The sequence below is a fragment of the Gorilla gorilla genome, chromosome X (assembly GCF_029281585.2).
Source record: "Gorilla gorilla gorilla isolate KB3781 chromosome X, NHGRI_mGorGor1-v2.1_pri, whole genome shotgun sequence".
In the NCBI taxonomy this organism is placed as follows: Eukaryota; Metazoa; Chordata; class Mammalia; order Primates; family Hominidae; genus Gorilla; species Gorilla gorilla.
The window spans coordinates 162,360,754-162,388,358 of NC_073247.2; the positions used below are offsets into that span (position 1 = coordinate 162,360,754).

Here is a 27,605-nt window from a genome sequence, read left to right on the forward strand (position 1 = left end):
CCACTCCCAGCTTAATCAGGGGTGAGGTGAGAGGGGATGAGCTGTTGGATATTCGAACCCAAACAAAATGAGCAAGGAAATAAATCTAGCCCAGAAAGCAAATGTCCTAAATGCCTCACCAAGATATTGGCTTGATTTTCATAGCAGTGATTTTTTAATCAACAGAAGTTAAATGTTACTCTTAACATAAACCATGGGCGGAAGTTCCGAGGGCGGCATCAGAACACTTGGTTGCCCTACAGATGGCAAGGGGGTGGGTTTGGGGCGGGGCGGGGGGGCGCGTATGGAGGGGGAGAGTGGAGGGAAGAATGGGGTGGGGAGGAATTGCTAAAATGCACGGAATTGCTCCTGCTTCAAGATGTCAAGACCGAGGGAGCTTGAGCTGTCCTATACCTTTTCCGGGAAGGACAACTGAGGGGGGAAATCATTTTTGATACTTGAATGTCTTCAAACTTCTTTTTACACCCCACGTCTCTGCAGTCAACCCGGTGTGACTATAGAGTGAAGCACGCTACGCATAATCCGTTTGGGGATTCCGAACCCCAGTGGCTCTGTACGCACCCAGGTCGCTGGAGCAGGAGGTCCCAGATCCCCGCTCCAAGGCTCCGTGGGCGAGCGCCCAGGTGGGGCTGGGCGAGGTAGGGGTTCCCGGCGCCGGCCCCGCGCGCCGCCCTCCCCGCCCCCGCTCCCGCCCCCCGACCCCCGCGCGCGCGGCCTTGTGGGTAACGCGGGGCCGCCAGGTGACAGCTAATGGCGGCGGCCGCCTGAGGCGGGCGGGCGGTAGAGCGGGCGGCAGGAGGCGAGCAGCGAAACCTTCCCGGCCGCCGCTCCCGTCCCGACGGCGGCTTCCCCAAGGCGGCAGGACTCGGCGCGCCATGGACAGGCCGGCGGCGGCGGCGGCGGGCTGCGAGGGCGGCGGGGGCCCGAACCCGGGGCCGGCGGGCGGCAGGAGGCCTCCTCGGGCCGCGGGGGGCGCCACCGCCGGCTCCCGGCAGCCCAGCGTGGAGACCCTGGACAGGTAAGCGGGGCCCGGGCTGCCCCGGCCTCCCGCGCCCCGACTCCCGAGGGCCCCGCGCGAGGCCCGCCCGCCCCCTCCCCGCGCGCTGCGCAGGGCCTGGCGGTGGCGGGGTGGGCGGCCCCTCTTCATCCCCTCTGGCCCCTCCTCCCCCCCACCCCCGGAAACCTCAGCGCCCCATCCGGGGGCTGCTGCCCTCGGACCTGCTGCGGGCCGCGCACCTGGCTCACTTCCGCCCCGAGAGCCCCAGCTCCTGGAACCCCGGGAGGGGCTTCGCAGCTGTCAAACCACTTCCCGCGCCGCCACCTGCTGCCCTTGGCGATCGCTTGGCTGTCCCTGCCCAGGCCACCAATCCTCTTGGGAGGGAGATCCCACCCGGGCTCTCCTCTTTTAGCATCACCTTGCCTCGTGTGATTTTAAGACCCCAATTCTGCTGTGGCTGCTTAGGGTCTTTGATGGGGGGTTGGGAGTGAGGACGGGGAGATGGGACCCCGCGGGCGTGGGAGCTGGTGCAGATCGAGGCAAAAATCTGAGATGGAAAACGTCCAAACTGCTCAGGAGGCAAGAAAACAGAACCATTTACTTTCAGTTCTTCACACTTTGAGGGAACCAGTTTATTGTTTTCATGAACACACAGGCAAGCCTACTGCTTCTGAGGCAGCTGCAGAACTAAGAGAAATCAGTTAGAAACATAAAGTGACCGTGTCGAACTGGGAGGGGCCACCGCCTCCTCCGACGACAAGAGATGGCCTATCGTGTAACCCGGAACATCCAGTTTTCCCACAACTTGGCCATTTCCCTGACACCAGAGTGCACTCAGGCAGCATGCACTGTTGGAATGTAGCTCAGTCAGTTTTACATGCCCATTCCTGCCTGTCTTGGTCATCCCATCGTGCCAGACTTTTGGGAGTTTCCAAAAGCACAGAAACAAGAAACGTTCCCTTCACTTTTGTTTCTACCTCAGTGTAATTACAATATATTTTAATAAATTAATCACCCAAGTGGTTAGTGTCACTGAAAACCAGTCACAGCTAAGACAGCACTTGAAATGGTGAGGACTTCACTCATCTGCAAATATTCAACCACACACGAGGTCTGGGCGATTCAGAGAATAGCACAACACGGCTTTTGCTGCCTTACCATTTTGCTAGGCTTACCATCTAGTGGAGAATACAAACCAACCAACAGTGGAAATCGAATGTGATAAATGAGATAGGTGGTAGAGGCGAACACAGAAGTACTCAGGATGGGCATGCATCAGAATCATTTAAGAAGCCAAAGGAGACCAGAATGTGTCACCCCCAAATATGCCTCATCTTCTGGTTTCCTTCAGAGATTTTGATGATCAGGGAAAGCCTGAGAAAGCTGACATTTGAGTAATGCCCCCAAAGAGGCGAGGGATCCAGCCATACAGATACCTGGGGGTGATAGTATTCTAGTCAGAGGCCTGTGCAAAGCCCCTGAGGTGAATGTGAGCCAAGTGTTCCTAGATCAGCGAGGAGACTAGGTGTCACTAGCAGGGAGGGAGCTAGGGAGAGACAAGTAAGGGATGACGTTAGAGAAGTCACAGAGCCAGATGGTGGAGAGCCTCAGAGGCCATGGGGAGCCACTGGGGACTTTGTGCAGAGGAGTGACATCATCTGTTGTAGATTTCAGTAGGCTCTCCATGGTGCTATGTGGACAATAGAGTGAAAGGGGAAGGAGTTGAAGCAGAGACTGTCAGTAGGAGGCTATTGTAGTAACCCAAGTGAGATGGTGGCTCAGGCCAGAGTGGAGCGGAGGAGGGGAGAAGTGGTCAGATTCTAGATGTAATTTGAAGACCTGCAGGGTAGAGCCAATGGGGTTTGCTGAAGATTGGTTGGTTGGTATGAGAGAAGAATCTGGGAGAATTCCAAAATTTTAGCTTGTGGGAAAATTGTGTTGCTGAGATGGAGAAGTCTTTCTAAGGTGGAGCAGGGTTAGAAAATAGCAGGCTCTTCGCTCTGGACATATCAATTTTGAGATGCCAATTATATGTCCCAGAATAGATGTCAAAGATATAGTTGGTCTATCTGAGCCTGGAGTTCAGGGTTGTCTGGGCTGGAGATTCAAACTGGGGAGTCATGGGCTTATAGATGAGGCTTAAATTCATGAGGCAGGTGGAGTTCACAGAAGAATGATGGAGGTCTGGAAAAGGGAATTGGGCTAGGAATAGGGCTGGGTGGATTTTCAAGATGCTTACCAGGTAAGAGTGACCCGACATGGTGAGCATTCAGATGTGAGGGGGGAGTGCTGGGTGGACTCCAAGGCAAACCTCAGCTTTCTAGTGTGTGGGGGCCGGATAACTGGCTGTGCTGCGCCCTGAGTTAGGAAACACGAGCGGAGTAGGTTGCGGGGCTGAGCGGCTGATGCTGGTTTAGACAGGTTGAATTGGTAGGGTCTCTGGGCCAGACTAGTGGACAGGTCTTGTAGGAACATCAGCATTGAGATCAGGAGAGTCCAGGTTGGAGAAACAGAGCTGGGAGCCTCCAGCCTGTAAGTAGTTATTGACACCAGGAGTATAGACGGCAATTGCACAGACTACAGAGAAGGGATGGGGGAGGAATCATGGCCTCCTTTCTCAGTTCTGTCAGCTCAACAAGCTCAGATTCACACTTTTCTTTGAAGAGTGACCTCTAGAATGGAACCTGGCTCTATGGGTGGGACTTGGCCATGTCCCTGGGACTATGGGGCCTTCACTTCTCTTCTGAATACTGTAATTAATAATGAGGAAGCTGTGGTCCTGTAAGAGGATGTGTCTTGCCAAAGATCATGGAGTTAGCTGGTGACAGAAGCAGGTCTCATGTCCAGGCCTCCTGTCTGCTAACCCACTGTGCTTCACTGTGTGTAACTACATTGGCCAGGATGCTTCTGGTTGCGGGTGACAGAAACCACAGTTCAATCTAGCTTAAGGCAAATGAGATGCCCTGGCTCACAGAACTGCTCCAGACAGGAGGAGAGATGGCCACAGGCACAGTTGAGGTCAGGATTGCAAACAGTGTTGTCGGGACTCCCCATCTCTCTCTCCCTCTCTCTTTTTTTTCCCTCACTTTTTAATCGCTGTGAGTTCCTTAAGATGGTAGGGGTGGGGTGGGGTGGGGAGTGGCCTCCAGCAGCTCTGGATACAGATCCATGTATTTCAGGATCCAAGGGGAAAAGTCTGGGATTGGCTGGTCCTAGGTAACTCACCTACAAGTGGGAGCAGGTGGAGGAAGGGGTCAACCTTCTTCTCCGCTTTCCCCCACAGAAGCCTGTGTTGTGGGGAAGGGCAGTTCCCAAAGTAAAGAGGAAGGTCTTTATCAGAAGAAGGGGGAAGGCATGCTGGGCAGGCAGGTGGTAATAGCAGGTCACACTCATGCTCAGCAGTTGGGTTTCTGCAGTTTCTTCCTGTATTTGCAACTGGTGGGTGCTGAGAGAAAAAGGCATTATGACAAGAAAAGTATGATATATGCGGGAATGAAAGTGACTTAACCTTTAAAAAGGAAACAAATTTCTCCCTTTTCCCTCCTTCTCCCCCTCAGGTCGAAATTGTGGTATATAGATTCCTGGCATGTGATAGGAATTTCTGCTCATTCAGTATTTTCAACCATACAGATAACCTCTGGTCTGTTTTGATCAGAGACTGCAATTTGGATCACTAGCACAGAACTTCAGTTTTCTTTCTTTTACTATTTGGGTCATTTTCCATATTGCCTGGGGATTCCAGGTGTTTCTGTCCTTCAGATATGTGAGTGTGGGTTTAATTGGTGATATCATTTTTTTTTTAAAGGCCTGAAACATTCTTTACAGTGAAAGCTACCTGCAAGGTAAACTTTTGTTAGTGTTTTTAGCCCTCTAGCTTGATTTCTTAGTGTTTTGCCAAATTGTGAGAGGAACCCGGCCTCTGGGGGCAATTGTTAAATCTCTTACTGCGCTAGTTGGCTTATGTGGCCTTTTAGGTCAGGTGAGTACAGCCTGACCACTTGCCAGTCGTGTGACCTTGGGCAAAACTGGACCTTAATTTTTTCATCTGTAAAATGGGTCACTGTGAGGCTGGGCAAGGCTACGTGTGTGAAAATGCTTTGATGCCTCAGAGCTCTGTGGGAGTGAAAGATGACATTTCCTTTGCATTGCTGTGTTTTCATATAAAGCGGTTGGCTCGCATCTGTGCTGCTGGCTTCAGTGCAGTGAGTCAGTCGCTATTGGTTGTTCCATGTCCTGTTGAGGACAGCCACTTTCTCACGGGGCATGTCACCTCTGTGCCTCGATTTTCTCTCCTCAAAGACAAGTCGGCTAGTCCCTGTTCTGCCTTCTCATCACACCATGGTTGTGAGGCTCTGATATAATAAAAACCATTTGTGCTTGTAATCCCAGCACTTTGGGAGGCCAAAGCGGGCGGATCACCTGAGGTCAGGAGTTCAAGACCAGCCTGGCCAACATGGTGAAAACCCGTCTCTACTAAAAATACAAAAATTAGCCAGGCATGGTGGCACACGCCTAAATAATCCTAGCTACTAGGGAGGCTGAGGCAGGAGAATTGCTTGAACCCAGAAGGGCAAAGTTTGCAGTGAGCCGAGATCGCGCCACTGCACTCCAGCCTGGGTGACAGAGCAAGACTCTGTCTCAAAAAAAATAAAAAATAAAAAAATAAAAACCATTTGTAAGTTGTCAAAGCACTTATAGAAGTGTAAGGTATGTATTGTTAGTACTACACAGAGAACATCATTTTTCTAGGCTGTAATTTATAAATCTCATGTTCAGCTTTACTTTTCTGAGTCACTTTGCTTCACTCAAAAGTATACTATTTTCTAGATTTAAAACTACCAACATGAAATTGATTGAATGTTTGAAAAGCCTATGCTGTAAGATAAATATTTCACATATTTCTCCCGGCTGGATGTGGTGGCTCATGCCTGTAATCCTAGCACTTTGGGAGGCTAAGGCGGGTGGATCACTTGAGCCCAGGAATTCGAGACTAGCCTGGGAAACATGGCAAAACCCTGTCTACACGCGCACACACACACACACACACACACACACACACACACACACACACACACACACACACACACAAGCCGGGCCTGGTGGCATGTGCCTGTAGTCCCAGCTACATAGGAGGCTGAGGTGGGAGGATCACTTGAACCTGGGAGGTTGCAGTGAGCTGAGATTGCGCCACTGCACTCCAGCCTGGGTGACAGAGTGAGACCCCATCTCAAAAAAAAAAAAAAAGAAGTATTTCTTCCATATAATTTTAATAGAGTAAAATTCCATTAAATGGTAGAGAATAGTAAGCTTAACTAACACCTAGAATCTTCAACTTTTTTTGAGAAAATTGGGTGATTCATTTAAAATTAACCTGGAATCTAATCTTATTTCCTAGTTGTCAGTCGCTATTTCAGTTCTTACATTAAATGTAAAGGTGACCAAAGAGTCTAGTTAGTTCATCTAAAAAAGGAAGTGTTATCATATTCCTATTCGGTGCTCAGTTTTTCACCGAGACCCTATGAGATAACGGTTTGTAATCCATGCTATTTTTTTTAGTCCCACAGGATCACATGTTGAATGGTGTAAACAGCTTATAGCTGCTACAATTTCTAGTCAGATTTCAGGTTCAGTGACATCAGAAAATGTATCCAGAGATTACAAGGTAAGCAACATTGAGTGTTTAATTCATTTTCAGTATGCTAAGTAGCCAAGAAGCTTTGCAGTTTTAATTCAAGTGAGCTGTTGGCCTTTTGATGCAACATGGCCATTTGCTCGAGAATAAGGATGAAAGGTTCTCTGTTGTTAGATCTGAAATGTAGAAGAGAAATTTTACCAGTATCCAGTACATGTAGTCATAGTTTTGTAATTGAAAGGAGAAGCTGTCTTTAGATGACGATGATTCTTTTAAAAATCAAGTTCCATTTTATAATAATAAATGCATATAGCTTCTTTGTTAGTATTGTGAGTTTCAGAAAATATCTTGATGTACAGTACTTCCCTAACTTCACAATTTTTTTATTTATGTATTATCTGTGAGTATTCAGCATTAACATGTGATACTAGAATGTATAAAAACCCTTCCAGAATCTCAAAAGAGTATTGTATGGGCAGCCTCATTTTTCAGTCCTTACTGAAGTGAAAATCTCTTTTTGTTCATTTTAAAAGTTAGATTCCCTGCTTATTCTAAATTTAAGTGATAAGCTCCTTGTCAGCAGAGACTAGGGCAGTTTTACTCACCACTGGCTTCCCAGGCACAATCCTGGAGCATAACAGTTGCTCAATAAATATTGAATCAATTAACAAATCAAAAAAATCGCTTGTTCCATCTTTGTTAAGGCTAAAGACTAACTTCGTTTTAATGTCAACAAACTATTAATAGGTATATTAAATGAAATCACATTTATATTTCAGTACTGATGTTTGCCTAAGTTGGGGTTTCTGTTTATTAGTAGTCATTTTTCCTGCTAGTAAGAGATGATTGATTTTTCACAAGTGTGTGTAAAATGCATTTGGTATCCCAGACTACCATTAGTTAATAGTCTCTCAATATCATGGTCCTTGCCAGACATCAAATCTTACAAATATCAAGAATTACAGTAAAGATCCTAATTAATTCTTAATAGGTACTCCTTGTTTAGGAGCTTTATCTTCAGTTCCTCTTTAGAGCTCATAGGGTAATAACAAGTGCAGAAACAGGCTCAGGAGGCCAATTAATTGAGATCTGGCTATGGTGCTGTCTCTTGCCTCATCCAAACTGGCAGATGCTGTTGATTATGCCTACCAAAGGAAGGCATAGCTGTGGATTAGCAGAAATTGGATAATCTGCCCAGCTAGAAGAGTGACAGTGTATTTCTTAATCATTTTTCCTGCTATCTGGTGTTCATGTTTGCCCATAAAAGAGCAGCTGGGGCTCCTGGACCTTAAAACCTGGTCGGGCAAACACACTGTCTCCAGGTGGGAGAACCATTTGCTGCATCACTGATGCGTGAATGGCTGGTCACTGAGCAGCTGCGGATCGCATCAGTTCCAGTTGCCCTATTGCCTGCACCTTAGCTGAGAAACTGCCCGCTGAGTAGAGAGACTTAAGAACCCATTTTAGCAGAGAATAGCTCTCACACTTCGGGGTGATTTTCTTTATGGACAATTATGAGTTAACTGTAATGTTTTCATTAAGGTTGAATAGTTGTTAGTGTTGTGTGTGTCCTATAAAAGACTGAATGTCGACTGTGTGCATAGCTTTCTAACATTGCATGAATAGATCAGACTGAATCTGTACTTTAACATGAAGCAACTAAGTTTTTTCAATCTTAGTCTATTTACAAATTTTGTGTAGCTGAATTAGCTCATGTTGGAATGGTTGAACAGATGGTATTCAGAAAAAATAAGGCTTTCTTTCTTTTGGAAATTAAATTTTAAGTTCCTACATCAGATCATAGCTAAAGTCTTTGATGAATTATTGTAAGGGAGCATGTTTTATAATTGTCTTTGTTATATTTGCCCTGTAGCCAAATCTGAAAATTTGGTGTTAAATTTATAACTCAGGGGTTGTTACACTTTCTTCAAGGAGAATTTTTTTTTTACATAATAAATACATAAAATATTTCTAAACCACAAGGATAATTGTACATGTTCCCTATAAAGTAGTTCTTAAAATCAGGGTAACCAAAATGGGCCTTTGGGACCCCTCTGGCATGGGAGCTATTGCATGGGGTTGACCCTGAAGATCCAGATAAAGTTCCTTGAGTATTTAAGTTGTAGTCATCAGCTGATATTTGAAATTATCTGTTGTGTAAATGTCTTATTTGAAATACACACTTAATTTGGGGGCTAATTTATTATAGATTAAACTCAACATCAGTAATTAAATGGGAGCAGATGTTTATGTGGAGCAGAATGCTTGGCATCTTATTTGAAATGCTGATTGTCTTCTGAGTTGTAACAGGCTGTCGAGAATGGTTCTATGTCATCATCATCATCATCATCATCAACCCTCTAACACATACAGGCTCTGGGGTTTTGTAATGCTTTTTGACATGCCATCCAGTTAAGCCTTAAAACAACTTAGTGAATCTGGGTGTGGTGGTCTGTAGTCTCAGCTACTTGGAAGGCTAAGATGGGAGGATCACTTGAGTCCAGGAGTTCAAGGCTGCAGTGTGTTGTGGTCACACTTGTGAAAAGCCAATGCACTCTAGCCTAGACAACATACAGAGATCTTGCTTCTTTAAAAAAGTCCATTGAGGTAGCTATTATTACAATCATCATTTAATGGATGAGGAAACCGAGGCCTAGAGAGATGAAATGACTTGCTTAGGGTCATACAGTTAGACTTGGGATTTGAACTCAAGTCATCCTATTGAAAAGCTAGAGTGATTTTAAGATTTTGTCCCACCCCCATTCCCATCCACTGCTTTTCATTCTTTTTTTTTCTTCTTTTTCTTCTTCTTCTTTCTTTTTTTTTTTTTTTATAGAGATGGGGTCTTACTACGTTGCCCAGGCTGGTCTTGAACTCCTGGGCTCAAGCGATCCTCCCATCTCGGCCTCCCAAAATGCTGGGATTACAGGTGTGAGCCACCATACCCAGCCTCATCCACTGTTTTTCAAAATGTGACCCTTGGGTCTTCCCAAGACAGCATTCTCTGGAGCACCTGTAAAAATGCAGCTTCCCGGGCTCCATCCAAGATTTACTGAATCAGAGTGTCTGAGGGAGGGAAACAAGTGTCTCATATATTTCTTATGCATGATAAAATCTGAAAACCTAGGCTTCCTGAGTTTCTATCTGTTGAAACTGGTGATGGGACCCTGCATTTCTGGTGTATTACTAAGAATCTGAATAATTAGCAACTCAGACATTGGAGAATAATTATTTTATTATTTACTCATATCATAAATTGTCAGTCAGCCCAGGGTCAGCTCATCTAAAGTACAGTAAGAATATCGCTGGTATCACGTGACATGAGTTTAGATGGTATGTCCATGGACGTATTTTAGTAGCTATGTAATTATTTTCTTGTGTATTAGAAAAATCAGCACATCAGGCTTGTGATTTAGTAGATGTTATGGCTTAGAGCAGGCAAAGTATTAAAAAGGAATGGATTTTAAATCAATATAAAGATAAATATAAAATTAGTATGGGCAGTTTGCAGATACAGCAAGCCAAACTTGTTGAGGTGGTATGTGAAATGGCAAGTTTGGCAAGCATTGTCCTAGCTGAAAGAGTAAATAGCTATTATACTGAATTGTGTGGCAGCTAAATTAATAAATGCCTGATTTAATACCGAGTCATCCTGAAGATTGGCCTGTTAATTAAGACTATTAGACAAAATGTAATAAAATATTTGTTTTGCTTGTCCCCCCTCCACTACCAACTCAATTGCTTTCATTTTTACTAGGCTAACAAATGGTAAAAAATCTCTCTTGAATTTGTCAGAAATTTTAAGAACAAAATTTGAATGTAATCTTCTGTAGATTAGATGAAATAATACAGTTACAAATGGAAACATTTTTAGGAACTATTAGTAGAAGTGACATCATTGGTCAGAGCTTCCATTGTTTGGAAAGTAGGACTAGGTTATGAAAAGAGAACATGATGGAGTAGTACAAACAATATTGGTTAGCTTGTGACCTTGTATAGTCTCTGAGGCTCAGTTTCCTTTTCTGGAAGGATAAAGGGGCTTGGATTAGATTATTCACCTCTAAATGCCTTTCTTGCTAGAACATTATTCAATTGTGTTCAAAAGAATTTGATCTGGGCCAGCTTTATGAAAATTAGGACACTATAGTTTTAATGTGATCATTTTCCTTCCTCTTGCTTCATCATTATCATCAGCTCTTCTCTGTTCTCCTTCCCTCACCCACACACACACAGTAGCTATATCTCTTCTTTCAACATTCTGAAGAAAAATGAGAAAATGGAGATGGCCTTATACTAAGTTTAATCATTGGATGGGATAGTACAGTAATTACATTTGGAGGGAAGTCAAAGGCAGAGTATAGGAAAGACTTCATTATGCTTGAGCTGGGTCTTGGTTAACATTTCTTAAATTGGGCCCTAGTCTATGAAAAGGGAAGCTTTAGCATGAACCTTCAAAATCTACTTCTGTAATCTATAGCCTGGCCTTGTGACTTATAAATCAGAGCTTGCAAACTCAGATGCCTTCATGGAACAGTTCACAAATCTAGGCAGACATGGAGGAGTGCTGTAGAGAACTGGAGAGTACAGAATGCCCACCTAACAGCAATTAAATTTTTTTTAAAAACCATAGGCCTCCAGTTTTGTAACCACTGTAATAGATAGAAGAGTGCTATCCTATCATGGTTTTTGTGGGAAATAATTATTTCTTAAAAATGTTAAGATTTAGACTTCTGTTTCTGGAAAAAATGGAGCAAATGTATTTTCTCTTATTCTTCGTACTAAGTACAACTAAAAACCTTGGACATTATCTGCAAAATAAACATAAGAATACTCTGAAAGGTAGAAAAGGCAGACTAGCTAGGGACCTCAAGACCCAAGGAATGACATGGTTGTGAGTTTCCTGGGTTTGTTTTTGCCACGTATGTCCCAGACTCATTGCTGAAGAAACCAGTGAGTCAGAAATGCCAACAGGCGCAGATAAGAAAAGCCTACTCTGTCTAGCCAGAGGACCAGGAAAGGGGCACCTAGCAAAAAGAAAACACACTAACTACTCTACTCCAGCCAAACACCACAGAAAAAAATTATGACCCCACACCCACTCCACCAACAAAGCCAGTTGGGAGAGCCTGGTTTCCACCCTTGCCAGGCTATAATGAGGCATACCAACTCCCTGCAGTGGTGGTGGTGTCAGGGGAGACCTAGTGAAGAGTCATGACTTTCACTGTCATCTATTGGTAGGCAGGTTGCCCCTTCTACTGTGGTGTCAGTAGAGGCCGTATCAAGGGCAACAATGAGGCACCCCTTTTTCTCTCAGCCAGGGAGGTTTCTGTGGAAGCCTAGCTGGGAGCTAGAACTCTCACCCTTGCTCAGCAGTAACGAGGAGCCCTCCACTCTGCAGTGTCAGTGGAGGCTGAGTACGGAACCTGGACTCCTACCCCTACCTAGAAGTAATGAAGTAGTGCCCCTCTTCTGTTGGAGCAGTGTCAGAGAAAGCCAGCTTAAACAGAGGGTTTGAATAAGACCCAGAGTCTTAAAACATAATGCCCCAAATGTGCAGATTTTAATGAAAAATCACTTGTTATACTAAGAATGAGGAAGATCTCAAACTGAATGAAAAAAGAGAATCAACAGATGTGAAAACTGAGATGATAGAGATGTTAGATTTTAAAGAAGTCATCATAAAATTGCTTCAATAAGCAATTACAGGTATGCTTGAAACAAACAATGAAAAAAAAAATAGAGAAGTTTCCACAAAGAAATGTAAGAGACAAAGAAGAACCAGATGGAAATTTTAAAACTAGAAAATACAATAAATGAAATAAACTCAAAGGATAGATTCAACACCATAATAGAGAGGACAGACAAAAAGAATCTGTGAACTTGAAAATTGAACAATAGGAATGACCCAATTTGAATAACAGAGATAAATGAACAGAGCCTCAGGGAATTGTGAGAGTATAACAAAAGATCTAACACTGATGTCCTCAAAGTCCCAAAGGAGAGAGAGGGGATGGGGCTGAAAAAGCACCTGAAGAAGTAATGGCTGGAAGCTCCCCAAATTTGGCAAAACACATAAGCCTACAGATTTAAGAAGCTGAGTGAATCCCAAATGAGAGAAATCCCTTCAAATTCACACAAAGACACATTATAGTCAAATTTCTGAAAACTGAAAACAAAGAAAAAAATATTGAAAGTAGTAAGAGAAATAACACTTTACCTATAAGGAAAATTAATTCTAATGACAGTGGATTTCTCATCAGAAACCATGAAGGTCAGAAGGAAGTGGCACAACATTTTCCAAGTGCTGAAAGAAAAACATCAACCATGTAAAAATATGCTACAGGAATGAAGAGGAAATCAAGACATTTTCAGATGAAGTAAACTGGAAGAGAAGTTGTCACTAGCATACCTATCCTAAAAGAATGGCTAAAGAAAGTTCTCTGAACAGAAAGGAAGCAATAAAAGGAGGAATCCTGAGACCCCAGGAAGGAAGAAAGAACACAGTAAGCAAAAAAACCTCCTAAATCTAATAAGTGAGTTTAGTGAGGTCACAGGATACAAGACAATATAGATAGATATAAGATTAATATACAAAAGTGAGTTGCATTTCTATGTACTAGCAACACGTGGGGACCAAAATTAAAAACACAGTGCCGTTTACATTAGTATTATAACAATGAAATACTTAGGTATTGTCTTAGTCTGTTTGCTGCTGCTGTAACAGAATGCCACAGACTGGGTAATTTATAAAGAAAATAAATTTTTTACTTTCAGTTCTAGAGGCTGGGAAGTCCAAGTTTGAGGGGTGAGCATCTGGTCAGGGCCTTCCTGCTGCATCATGACATGGCAGGAGACATCACATGGCAAGACAGAGCAAACCTGCTAGCTCAGATCTGTCTTCTTATAAAGTCACCAGTCCCATCATGGAAGCCCTACCCTGATGACCATATCTAATCCCAATTACGTTCCAAAGGCCTTACCTTCAGTCAACATGAATCTGGGGATTCAGTTTCCAATACATGAAATTTAGGGGACATGTTCAAACCCCTACAGTGGCTGTACCATTTTACATTCCCTCCAACAGTACACAGAGGTTCTGATTTCTTGATGTTCTTGCCAACAGTTGTTATTTGTGATGTTTGTGGTTTTTGTTGTTGCTGTTGAGACGTAGGAGTTTTTTTATATGTTCTGGGTATTAATACCTTGCCAGAGATGTGATTTGCAAATATTTTCTTATGAAATTTTGGGGATGTATTCCAACCATAGCAAGTATAAATCTAATAAGACATGAACAGGACTCATAAGCTGAAAACTATCAAATATTGATTAAAGAAATCAAAGAAGATCTAAATTAATGGAGACACACAGTGTTGTTCATGTATTTGGATGATTCAATATAGGGAAGATGTCACTTCTCCCGTAGTTGATATACACATTTAGCACAATTCCTATCAAAATCCCAGAAAGATTTTTTGTAGATACAGATTTAAAACTTATATGGAAAGGCAAAGGAACTGAAGTAGCTGAAACAATTTTGAAGAATAAAGTGGGAAGAATCAGTCTAAATGACTTCAAGACATGTTGTATAGCTACAGTAATCAAGACTATGGCAGAGGTACAGACACATAGATCAGTGGAACAGAGCAGAGAACCTAGAAGTCATCCCACAGAAATATGCTCAACCGATTTTTTTTTCCACCAAGACATGAAAACAATTTAATGGTTGAAAGATAGGCTTTTCAACAAATGCTGCTGGAGTAATTGGACATCTATAGACAAAAAAACAAAACAAAACAAAACAAAGCCTTGATCTAAGTCTCACATCTTATACAAAAATTAACTCAAAATGAATCACAAACTTAAAAATATAAAACTTTTACAGAAAAAAGAAAATCTTAAGGATCTGGGGCTAGGTAAATCATTCTTCTTAAACTTTACACCAAAAGCACAATCCATAAAAGGAAAAAATTGATCAAAATTTAAAATCTTTTGCTCTGTGAAAGACTCTGTGAAGATGAAAAGACAAGCTACAAAGTGGAAGAAAATATTTGCACACCTCATATCTGACAGATGACTAGTATTTAGAATATATAAGGAATATTTGAAACTCGACAGTAAAAACGTCAAACCATCCAATTAGAAAATGAGCAAAAAACATGAGGCATCTCAACAAAGAAGATATACACATGGCAGGTAAGCACGTGAAAAGACGTTCAACATCATTTCTCAATAGGGGAATATAAATTAAAGTCACAGTGAGATATCGCTATATCCTATTGGAATGGTTAGAAATTTTTAAAAAGTGACAACACCAAATATGGAGAACCAGATTATTCACTGATTGCTGATGGGAAAGTAAAATGGTACAGCCACTCTGGAAACACAGTCTGGCAGTTTCTTAAAAACGAAATGTGCACCTGCCATATGACCAAACAATTGTACTCCTGGGCATTTGTCCAAGAGAAATTAAATCTTATGTTTGCATAAAAACCTGTACATGAATGTTTTTAACAGTTTTATTCATAATCACCGAAAACTGGAACCCACCCAGATGTTCTTCATCAGGTATATTGTTAAACAAATTGTAGTACATCCATGCTATGGACTATATTACTCAACAATAAAAAGAAATAATCATACACACAAGCAACTTGGATGAATCTTAAAGGAATTACGTGAGTAAAAAAATGGCAGTACCAAAAGGTTACATACTGTATGACTTCATTTATATGACATTCTTCAAATGGCAAAATGATAGAAATAAAGACAGATGAGTGGTTGCCAGGGGCCAAGAAGAGAGGAAAGCAGGGAGGGGAGTAAGATGTGGCTATAAAAGGTCAACAGTAGAGTTCATTGTAGTGATGAAATTTTTCTGCATCTTGATTGTAATCAATGCCAATATCCTCGTTCTGATATTGTACTATAGTTTTGTAATATGCTACGACTGAGGAAATTGGATGACTGGTACATGGAATCTGTATTATTTCTCACAACTGCATGTGGTTCTACAATTATCCCAAAATTTAAAGTTTAATTTTAAATAAGTCAAGATTTTTAGACTGCTGAATGATTCTATATTACATGTAAAAATTTGTATCATTGTATTTATAACAACTGAAAAATATAGTTATACTAAAAAAGATGTTAGAAGTTAACTATTGTGTTTCTTATGTTAGATTTATATAACAACTGAAATATATAGTTATATTTCAGTTATATATATATAACTATATAACAACTGAAAAATATACTAAAAAAGATGTTAGAAGTTAACTATTATGTTTCTTATAATAAATTTAGTTAACGACAAGATGATGCAGTATGCTTGCTTTCTTAAATAGATTAAGATCACTATCAACTTTTTTTGCACCTTCTCATAGGTTCTTGACATGTTTAGGAGTTGAGGGAGGGGATGTGGGGCATGTGAAAATAGTTGTGGCACAAGTTGGGGCAGCTGAGACTCATCAACTGAAAAAGGTTACTTATCCACCCCAGGTACAATTATCTTAACTGATTTAACCCTGCCAACAATCTGCAAGGGAGGTGCTCTCGACATCTCCCATTTAGAGAAGAGGAGACTAAGATTCCAAGGTGGGTGTGTGGTTCACCTGAGGTCCTGTGGCCAGTAAGTAGGTGCTGGAGCTGGGATTTCACTCTGGAGTGTGTTCTTTTAACCACTATGCTGACTTACCTCCCTCAGCCTCAGTTTGGCAGATGTTTTCTTAAGTCTTCTAATGAGGCCTAGATACCCCGAATCCTTCGGAGTTGGGAACTGGTAGGGTCCTGGCAGTCATCCCATAGACTCCCCTCATTTTATGTGTCGAAACTGAGGCCCAGAATGCAGGCATTAGGAAGCTCTGTATCATCAGCAAAAGCTGGCTTCCAGGCCTCCTGGCTTACAACCTATTCTCCTACGGCTTGCATCAGAATCACATTTAAGAAGAAAATGAAGCTCTGTGCATGTGTCTGAAATGGCTTATTTCAGGAGAGGGACATGGTGAACCAGAGAAAACACAATAGGTATCAACTTAGAGACTTTTGGGTAAGCCTCCATTGACCTTCTCCCCTCCACCCCCATACCAGGAACACTGAGGATTTCATGGCAGTAAGTAAAGAATTATGTGAGTTTAAAAGCAGATTATCATCTCGCCCCTTTGCACCCTTTTTCAAGTTAGTTTCTCGTTCTAGTGGCAAAGGCCTATTGACAAGGAGTTATAGCTCCCATATATGAGGTTTGTGTTAGGCTGTTCTCACGTTGCTATAAAGAAATACCTGAGACTGGGTAATTTGTCAAGAAAAGAGGTTTACTGGGCTCACAGTTCTGCAGGTTTAACAGGAAGCATGGTGCTGGGATCTGTGTCGCTTCTGGGGAGGCCTCAGGAAGCTAACAGTCATGGTGGAAAGCAAAGGAGATGCTGACGTCTCACATGGCCAGAGTGGGAGCAAGGCAGCGGGAGGTGCCATACACTCTTAAATAACCAGATCTCAAAAGAATTAATTCACTAGCTCAAAGACAGCGCCCAGCCATGAGAGATCCACCCCCATGACGCAAACACCTCCCACCAAGCCCCACCTCCAACACTGGGGATTAGAATCCAACATGAGATTTAGAGGGGACCACGTCCAAACTATATCGGGGTTCAATTGCACAATTTGGTTCTGCAGTGGACAATATTTTCATAAAGATTTTGTTGTGAATGTTTTTAGTTTTCAGTTTTTACTATCAATTTATAGATAAAGCATCCAAACATTAATTGTAGTTACAGAATGGAGGTTGGGAGGTAGAGAGGTGGAGGAAGGGTTAGTGGTATTGATTTCTTCAAAAAACCTGAAGGGAGTTAAGAGATATTTAACATTTGAGGGGTCAAAATAGGTTTAGGGCTGTAGTTCAAATGGTTTAATGATAGAGGCGCCATGCTGAGGCAGTATAGCAGAGTTGTTATGGGCACAAATCCAGAGCCGGACTTCCAGGGTTTAACTACTTGCTCTGCCACGTTGAACTCAGCCAGATTACTTAAACTGTGCCTTGGTTTTCTCATCAAAACATGGGGCCAGTTATAGGTGTTTTTTCTGTTGTTTTGTTTTGTTTTGTTTTGTTTTTTTGAGACAGAGTCTGGCTCTCACCCAGGCTGGAGTGCAGTGTGTGATCTCGGCTCACTGCAACCTCTGCCTCCCAAGTTCAAGTGATTTTCCTGCCTCAGCCTCCCAAGTAGGTGGGATTACAGGCTCCTGCCACCAAGCCCGGCTAATGTTTTGTATTTTTAGTAGAGACGGGTTTCACCGTGTTGGTCAGGCTGGTTTCGAACTCCTGACCTCAAGTGATCCACTTGCCTCGGCCTCCCAAAGTGCTGGGATTACAGGCGTGAGCCACTGCGCCCGGCCATAATAGTTTTTATCTTATAAGGTTGTTCTGAGAATAAAATGAGTTAATACAGTGCTTAGAAGAGTATCTGAAACATAAAAATCATGAGTGTTTTTTATGATGCAGCAGCTGCTGAAGGAAAACAAAAGAACTCAAAATTAGCATTTCAATCAGCAGAGATTGGGAAGAGGGAGGTAGTAGTTTGAGAGTTAATTTTCTCATCTTTTAAAATGGGAGGTTAATAGACACTTTAAAGTTGACAAATCAAGAAATGGAAGCATAACTATCACAATGGAAGCAATTCTCAGAATTAAAAATAGATCTAGTTAAGTGTGGTTATTACTGGGGAATGAAGCTCTGGGAGACTTACTATTTTGAGTTATTACCATAAACATACTACTTTTATTTATTATCAAATTTCTTGATGTGTAGTTAACAAATGATAAACCTCAAATATTTAAAATATGCAATTTGATAAGCTTTGACAGAAATACACACATTTAAAGCCATCACCACAATTGAGGTAAACATATCCATCCTCCCAAAAAAAGACACATTTAAGCTTCTCAGTCTGAATAGTCTGTGTTTAGTAACTTATGTATAGACTTTGTCTTTTAGCTATATCATCACTTAATTCAGATACCTTTTAATGACTTCAAAGATTATTTTAATGATAATACAGTGATTTTTTTGAATCTGTATCATGCGATCTTATGCATCTTGAGTGAAACCATAAAGCTAGTAAGAACCTCCAGTGATTCTTTTTCTGATTATTTGTTTTCATAGGACATTCAGTGGTCAGAAGACAGGATTTCAGACTTTGAAATGGGGAACAGAGATGGTTAAAATCTTCCCAGGCTGTTACAACTATTTGCTTTTTAAAAATTCTGGCCATTCCCTCTGACCAGGGCTTTCTGAATGTGTATGCTGCATGTTCAATTAGGATTCACAGGCCTCAGGCACAACAAGAATATTGTTGCTAAAATCAGTGTCCCTGCTGAATAAAGCTGGGCTTTCCCTCCTCTCCGGGAACAGCCACTTACCTCTTCCCGCGTGGAGCCCCCCTTTGGCCATGCAGCTGGTGCTGGGGCGGGGAGCAGGCACCCTCCTCTCAGTAGTGGCCACATTGGAGTCCCCAGTATGAATTGGAAATGTAATTTCAGTAGAAAGCAGGTTAAGCTTTGCAGTTAACTCAGCTTTATGATACCATCAATGCAATATAGCTGAGCTGTGCTTGCTCTGGGTCCAAGGTGGGGATTTCTGTGGTTTTTTGGTTTTGTTTTCCTGGGCTGGTTTGGGCATATAACTGCCTTTTTTTTTTTTATCATTCATTTTTGGGGAAAATGCATTCAGTATTCCAAATGGAAACTAATGAACTTTTTGAACACAGCCTGTTCACAATAACTTGTAATAGCACTTGACAGAAGGGGTTTGCGTTTAAGGTAATGTAGTTAGTCTTAGCCTAAGGGCAACATGTTTCTCCAAATCATAGACTTCCCTGAAAATTATAGGACAAATGTGTTAGGATTGATCTGATATTGAATGAAACTTAGAGGGCAAATGTGTTATGATTGATCTTGTTGGTTTTACTTAGAGGATTATGATGTTTCTTAGGGAATGGGCTGTTGAACTTAATGGCATCTTTCACAGGTCAATAGTAACATATCCATGATGATGATATTCTGTATTTTAACTAACAGGTTTTCAGGAGGCCTGATATAAGGGTAAGGATATTTGGCTTTCAGCGGATGGGCCTCCTACTTGTGTGTGTCTGTGCTTTATCGAACACTTAGTCTATTTAGTGTTCTTTACCTTCTCACTGGTTTTTATGAATCACTCAGATCAATTTGCTCTGCTGTGTTATAGCTTTCAGTGTTCACTAGAAACGCTTTATTTGTTACAATGTTTTCATGTGCAATAAAAGCCAATGTGTGTGAGGGCGGGATGCTAAAATTGTTACCAGTGTGCAATACTGACTTTTGTTGTACTACATGAATTATGACCAAATGGATATTCATGACTGGGGTTATAAGGCTGGGGCTACTGAGGTCTCTTTTAATCTTGTTTATTGTGTAATTCATGCTACAGAATTTAGCAACTAAAAAAAAAAAAGGTTAGTTGGCTGTCCTATCTAAGTAAGATTTCAAGTCATGTTTGTGTTTGCATGTTGAATCCAAAAAAGCGGAAGTGCTAATCTTGAAGCTAAATTTAGCAAAATCAATCCCAGTTACTATTTTTTAAAATACAGATATAGTGGGTTACAGCTTATATTTTCCTCATGATTTTCCTTCCCTTTATTTCAGAACATTCATAAAGCAAGACAAAGATTGGTAATGTGCATGCATTTAACAGACATTGAAAATTAACCTATTTCTATTCAAGGAAAACAATGTGGATTTTGATAGTATAATAACTTCAGTTTAAAAGTTTTAATCTTATTGAAGCCAATGAAGTAGTACAAAAATAAGCAAGTTAAGTCTTGTTATTCTAGCTGGTTTTCCTTTGTTTAGTCTTGTTTTCATCATGTTTTCTTTTGCTTGTGGGAATCATTTTCTTTCATTGATTCACATTGTTAAATATTAGTGCTTGGCTTTACACTTGCATGAACTTTGAAATGTTGTATTTTTTGTTCATTGAGTTTTCTGTTTCTAAAAACTTAATTATTCGATTTTCTTTATATTTAAAAATTGGAAATTTCAAAAAACTGGCTGCACTGAAAAATTACACTGCCTTGAAGTATGCTAAACTATACCAACTGTGTACTAAATTCAATCTGATGATAAAATATAAAAGTACATTAAGGAGTTATTGTACTTTATTGACAAAAATGGAAGGTGGGAAATAGTAAATTCTTTTAAAGCTTTACTAGTTCTTCACTGGTTGCCTTTGTAAAAACGATAATCATTGCAACCAAAGTTTCATGAAGCAAAAATATATATAGGCTAAATTTTAATATTTTTAGCCTCGGAGACTTGATAGAATTTTAAAAAGAGATTACAATCTTGTCATCTTCAGTATTCATATTCTTTTTACCACCTGCTGAATAAAAAGCCCAACTTTTAAAGTTTCAAAAAATAGATTCTATAAAGAAATTAAGAACAGTATACCTTTAAAGGGATTGGAAAAAATTAAAGATGTGCGGCCTTTTAGCTGTTTCTTGGAAGTGCGTTGATAGAGTAATTAGAAATATTTAATATGATATTGAGTTATAAATAACAGAATTTAATTAGCAATAAGCAATAAGAAACAGACATGTATATATATGTGTGTACACACACACACACACACACACACACATATATATATATAATCTCCAGCATGTGATATATGCATGTGTGCAGTGGAATTGATCCCTGAGCAATGTAATATGAATACTTACTGTGTTTAAAATACATGTCTATAAACTGCCTTTGTATTTTGGCTTGACTTTGCCCTTTACCAGTTTTCTGTGGTATGCTTTATTTTCTGTGAGCACATTATGTGCCTGTTATTTTGTTTCTTTGCTATATGCTGTCTATTGCTTGGTTTTGAAAAGACAGTACATTCTTTGAAATCCATGATGTTTGTTTGCTTTTCATTTTTCTACCCCAACACAAACACAGAATAGATACTCCATTTTAGGCTGAGGATGCTATAGATGGCCTACATGTTATTTCCTTAACTCCAAGAGGGAAAATGTTGTGATTTGCAAAGTCATGAAAGGTGTGTCGACTTTTACATGCTTACTGTCTCCTTAAAAAAGAAATTCTGTCCTTTCACCTGTCTGTTTGCACGTGTTTCTCTTTCTCCTCTTTGCCTTTTCTTGTCCATGCACCTGGTGCTGTGCAGGAGATTCAGGAAGAACACAATGGCTACCCTTCTGAAGCTGAAGCTGATCAGGTGGCAAGTTCTACGTGTTCATCTGTTTGTAGCTACAGATCGTGTATTTAGAAGCCATTTCATTCTAGACTTCTAGATAATAAGCAAAGCTTTCCAGATGCCTCTACCACAATAGTAGTGCCCTCCTGTCCAAATTTGGTAGATTCCATATGACATTATTTGCAAAAATTGGTTTATCCAACATTTTGTCAACTAGAAATTTGTTTGTCTGTGTTTCTTGGTTTGCCCAGATAGGGTTATTGATGGGGTTAATGACCCTCCATCACGGTAGGATTCTGCAGTGCCTTTACATAGACATAGAGGGGACAGATACATATGCTAAGGGTGCTCCTTGAGGGTGCACACTTTGCTTTCTTCAAATATGCATGATCTATGCCCAACACAGTACCTGGTACCGTGTAGATATTTGTGGAATTGGTACATATATTAATCAGAATACAAAATTATTCATAGAGTATTCTTGAGTGCTTACTCTGCTCAGTACCTCTAGACCCTCTCTGGAGTCTTTTAAAGCTGCAGTACTTTCCCCAATGCTTATGTGAAACAAAGAGAAGAGCAGCTCCAGGGATGCGTGGCATGCCCCAGGTGCTCAGCTGCACCATTGTCCACCATCATCCAGCCTCACTCTCCTTTGGTGACCCTGGAAGCAACTTGAAGAGCCCAGTTTGAAAGCCACTGCTTTTGGCATGCAACCATTATATAAACTATCCACCTGGCGGCTTGGATTCAGGCTGAGGAGAAAAGTAGCGGAGAGGCCAGGGTTGTTGGGTGGGCTGGAGCCCTCAGGATCAAGTTCAGGGAGCTGGCAGACTTCGGCTAGACCTTCAGGGTCACTGGAACAAAGTTGGGATGAGGTCATCAGAGGGAATTCCCCAGCTGGGCAACACTTTGAGCCATGGCACCAAGAGGAATGGGTGTGTTTATGAAATCAAATTTAGTTCATAAGAATATTCCATCCTTTGATTGTGCTGAACATGGGTTGGATAAATCAAGGGTCAAATCATGTCCTGTGCAACCTTGTAGTTGCAGTAAAAGCTTAATGTAGCACAAGTGTGAGTCCCTTCTCCTAACAGCAGCTTCATAAAGGGAATCTACTATACTCACCAAAGCAAACAAAAAAACCTCCAGGCTTTTAAAACTCTTCTCCTCTTGAGTTTCTATGCTAAAGCTAAATGTGTTTCTTTTACAAAAGGAATCTCCTACGGGGAAATCTGAAGCAATTGGGTCACTTCTTTGTTTTATTCCAATAGTTGTTCTTTTTTGCCATTTAAAAAGCATGTCCCAGATTTATCAATTAGAGGTTTGCCTTACTGTGTCTCACTGACATATAAATGCACAGAAGTTTCAAGCCAAACTTGACATGACTATGGGAAGAGAAGAGAAATGCTTGATTTTCAACTTCTATCTTGAGAGCATTGTGTATCCCTAAAATGGTCCTAATCACCTCTGTCTCCTATATGCAGCATTTTATTAGCTAGTCCTGGATTGAGGACTTTAAAATGTTTGATGTGGCTTGCTCTAAATAGAGAGAGTCATACCTTTCCTAAGCTCCTCCAGATTCAGTTGATTAAAGCAGCTTGCTTTAGTAATTATATTTCAAAATAATCTATTTTCACTTATTTTTAACATATAAGAAACTTAAGTCTGTATAATACATGATAATTAGCCATTAAAATAGGCTTTAACAATGTAACATTTGAAGTAATTTAAAACTCTGATATTGATTAAAATAGCTTTCTCACTTCGTGAGATGCTATACAGTTAGTCACTAGTTCAGGCAATAAAGCAGTTTCAAATTAAGGCTTCTAAGATTGGAGATCTTTTAGTGTTTCTAAAACCAGACATTTATAAGTATACCTGTTAGTTTATGCTTTATTGCATAAAATATATTTCCAAAACAGATGTGAGTATAAAAATGAATCCATTAATCGTTCTCCACACCTACCCTTAATGTGTTTACTTCCAAAAAATTTTGGCAGAAAATGTCTTTAAAAACCAGTCTGGGCTAAAAATTTGAATTGAATTAACTGTTTGGAGGTAACGATGATTCCTAATCTATATTATTTTAACCATGCATCTTTTGATAAGGAGGAGGATGGACCATGTCATTTTGTGGTCTCCCAGTAGAACTAACATAGCCCTGACCAACATTTAACATTGAATTTGTTGTTTATAGTTTGGCTTTCTTCCTTGTATAAAATTTGATGAAACTACTATGTGTAGTATTTCTAAATTGACCTTTAGGTCCTTTAATAAAACATAGTGAAATATTCTTGTAACTATGAAAATAATTACTATTTTGAATTTTCAATAATTTAGAATTATAAAAGATATCCATTTAAAAATATTTTGCTTTACAAAATTATGCTGAAAGCGTAGTATTATTCGACCTATTTTCCACTGAACACTAGTGGCCTCCGATGTTAACAGGTGGAAAAAGCAGTCCCGATCAAATAGGTATGAGAAATGCATTATACTATGGCGCCCTCTTGCGGATTCGGTGTGCATTAACACACTAAAGATGTCTCACTAAAAAAAGCAGATGAGGCCGGGCGCGGTGGCTCAAGCCTGTAATCCCAGCACTTTGGGAGGCTGAGGTGGGCGGATCACGAGGTCAAGAGATGGAGACCATCCTGGCCAACAATGTGAAACCCCCGTCTCTACTAAAAGTACAAAAATCAGCCGGGCGTGGTGGTGTGCGCCTGTAGTCCCAGCTACTCGGGAGGCTGAGGCAGGAGAATTGCTTGAACCCGGAAGGCAGAGGTTGCAGTGAGCTGAGATTGTGCCACTGCACTCTAGCCTGGCGACAGAGCGAGACTCCATCTCAAAAAAAAAAAAAAAAAAAAAAGAAGAAGAAAAAAAGCAGCTGAACTTGTTTTGCTTAACCCAGCATTTCCCAAACTTTTATTTATTTATTTATTTTTTAAGACCTATTCACATCTCTTGGGAAAGTAATGCTCTATGAAATACAGCTTTGGAATTGCTGGGGGTTTTGATCACCTTATTCTTATTCATGACACATTATGTCAGAGATGCCAAGGAGAAAGTGACTGGTTTCCTTGGCAGCGTCTCACAGGGTGGCGGTACCTTGGAATAGGCCCCGAGTTCAGGCTTTGGTCCCTAGCTTTGTAGTTCAAGAACACCATTTTCTCACCTCCCCTCAATTATCTGGCACTATCCAACCAAGCTCACAAGGGAGTGGCTACTGGGCTGCAGTGCCTATCTGCTAATTTAAAAACGTGGGCGTGTATTTTTCTGGCCATCTAAGGTATCCTTTTCCTAGCATCATTGTAGCAAGGAAACCTAGTAAATCATTAGCAATTTTCTTGGTGAGTATGAAATTACTGCAAAGTAAATTGTCTTGAGACATGCCTGACGAAAACACCCTGCTCCGCAGCAGGGATTGGAATACTGTTGCCTGCCAGATGAGAGCACACTCTCTCATGGCCTGGATTGGGTGAACACTGACAACTTCACTCTTCATGTCCCTGGTCATACGCTTTGTGCATGCATGTCCGTGTGCACGAGCACACACAGACACACACACACATAGCTGGGCTGCAGTAGCAAAGCCTAGGCTTTTCCTTAGTTGTGTACTCTACCGAGACTATTCTCTGGTTATTTTCATTAGACTTCTGGCCTTCCCAAACTTTCTCTTAGGCTGGGTCATTTCTACAGTTAGCTAAGCACCTATAGCTCATGTTGGTTTCATTTGTATTAGTTTCATGCTCAGAAGGTAACCTTTTTCTGGCCTTATTTGCAAATTCTAGAGACACCTTTTAATAGCTATCTGTGTAGTGATTACAGTATCTTTCTGTCATGTCAAGCCATTTCTGTATTAATGCTTCCTAACTGTGAAATTTAAATATGTTGTAACAATTTGCTAGAATATGCAGCATGGTGTCTTGTGATGCTAAGCTTTTAAGTTGTCTTTGAAGGGGTTGGGTGCTTATTTTGCACGCTTCTGTAGCCTTATAGTGACATCACAGAACACCGAGATTCTTCACAGGTATACGGAAAGTGAGATTTACTCCCGTTTGGTGTTTTTTTTTTTTTTTTTGCCAGGCTCTAAGGGATGGAAATAAGCTGGCACAGATGGAAGAGGCTCCACTTTTCCCAGGAGAATCAATTAAAGCCATTGGTAAGTTTAGTGTGTACACTTTGCTTGTTGAGATCCATAAAATGAAATGGCACTTAATTTGCAAGTGGAGGTGATGTGTGTGCTGGAGATCAGCCAGACCAACTTAATTAGGGGACAAATGGACTAGATCTATTCATCCTCATTAGTGTCATCATGACCTAAGAGATAGAAGACTGCAGAGGATCCCGTTAAGTTCCAATTGAATATTTGATGGCATTCCCAACAGAAGAGGGGCCTGACTTTTCCTGGTGAACTGAAAGCTGATTAGAGAGTGTAATGTCAGTTCACTGCTTTGTTGGAATCCTTCAGTATAAGGAAAATTTATCAATAGGAGATCTATATCATGTTTTAATAACAGTTTTGAGAACTCAGCAAAGAAATTTTAGTGGTTTATCAGATCCCAAAAAGTACAATTTTGGTGCATGGCAAGGGCTTGTGTTGCCATCCTGGCTTTTAAAGGTGATGGCATGAGGGCTCCCATATCCCTCCATGGTGTACTGCCAGGCCTTTCAGGGAGTAGTTGATTGTGCCATGGGTGGATGGGAGGGGCAGCTGGATGCGACCCGTTCATCTCATCGCTTGGTTGGGTCGGACAGTCTGGTTTTCTAGACTGTTTCCTTCTTCCATCATGGCTTTCTCCCAAAGAGGCGCACTCAGTCTCAGAGTATAGTCATCTTGTGCCAAGAGTATTTGAGTAGTGGGGCTCTCCCACCAGATCCTCCAATCAATTATTGCTGCTGAATATCCTAGTCTGTGTCTGTGGACCATGCTTATCTTGTCCTTGGTTTTGAAATTATTTCCTTGGGTTCTAGGACTTCATTCTATCCTGGCAGTCCTCTGGCCTCTTTGTTCCTTCTCTGGGCGTTCTTCTAGCTCTGCCCTCATACTGTTTTCTTAATGATCTGTTTAAAATGCAGAGGTAATTATTGTCATGCCCCTGCTTCTTCTTCAGACAGTAAACAACACAGGCGTAAAATGTAAAATGTGAAGAGGTTGTTTTTCACTTTAGTTTTATAATTTGTCAGTGAGTCAAAGTGAGCTCAGAAAAGATTAGAGCTCATGTAGGTGATTGACAACTTTGCACATCAGATACATATTTTGAATGAGCAGGGAGCGTTATAAAAGCTTGGATTGCAAGCTCACAGTTGTTGTAGTAAGAAGAGAAGGCTTCAGTGGATTTAGCTGCAGTCCTGGTGCTCTTTCTCTCCCATTTTCTTTTCCTTTCACTCTGGAAACAGAGCTCAGAGAGAGAGAAACTCCTGCCTGGCCCCACTCCAATACGAATTATTGGAAATATCTTAGAGTTAGATCTTAAGGACATCTGCAAATCCTTAAGTGATGTAAGTATGCTTTATGCTCCTCTGGTGGCTTGCAAAGGGTAAGTAAATTGACCCTCTACTTTTTAATAAAATATGTTCCTGGAGGCAAACTATTTAAATAGGTCATTGTGAAGTAAAGTACTCCGTCTAGAGTATTAATTCAGTTTGTCATTGTCAGAATGTGAAGAGTTTTGACACAGTGTACACCTGAGAAACCATCATCACAGTCAAGGTAACAAACATATCCATCACCTCCCAGAAGTTTTCGTTTCCTT

The 27,605-nt window shown here is 41.1% G+C and overlaps 1 protein-coding gene across 8 annotated transcripts in view; it reads left to right on the forward strand.

Moving 5' to 3' along the window:
• Nucleotides 1–714: 714 nt before the first annotated feature.
• The window catches only part of MTMR1 (myotubularin related protein 1), a 71,425-nt gene continuing 44,534 nt past the window's right edge, over nt 715–27,605 (forward strand). For 2 of the 8 annotated variants that reach the window (XR_010132539.1, XM_063703140.1), the window contains exons 1-4: nt 715–1,018; nt 6,554–6,659; nt 21,820–21,870; nt 25,936–26,011. Coding sequence is in view for 6 of the 8 variants with exons in the window: in XM_063703140.1 (XP_063559210.1) it covers nt 876–1,018; nt 6,554–6,659; nt 21,820–21,870; nt 25,936–26,011 (376 nt within the window). In the remaining 2 variants the exon portion in view is untranslated. Of the gene's footprint in view, nt 1,019–6,553; nt 6,660–19,691; nt 19,716–20,294; nt 20,322–21,819; nt 21,871–25,935; nt 26,012–27,605 lie in introns of all 8 variants that reach the window. The other 6 variants (XR_008675489.2, XM_031006022.3, XM_055376075.2 and 3 more) reach the window with 5 other exon arrangements.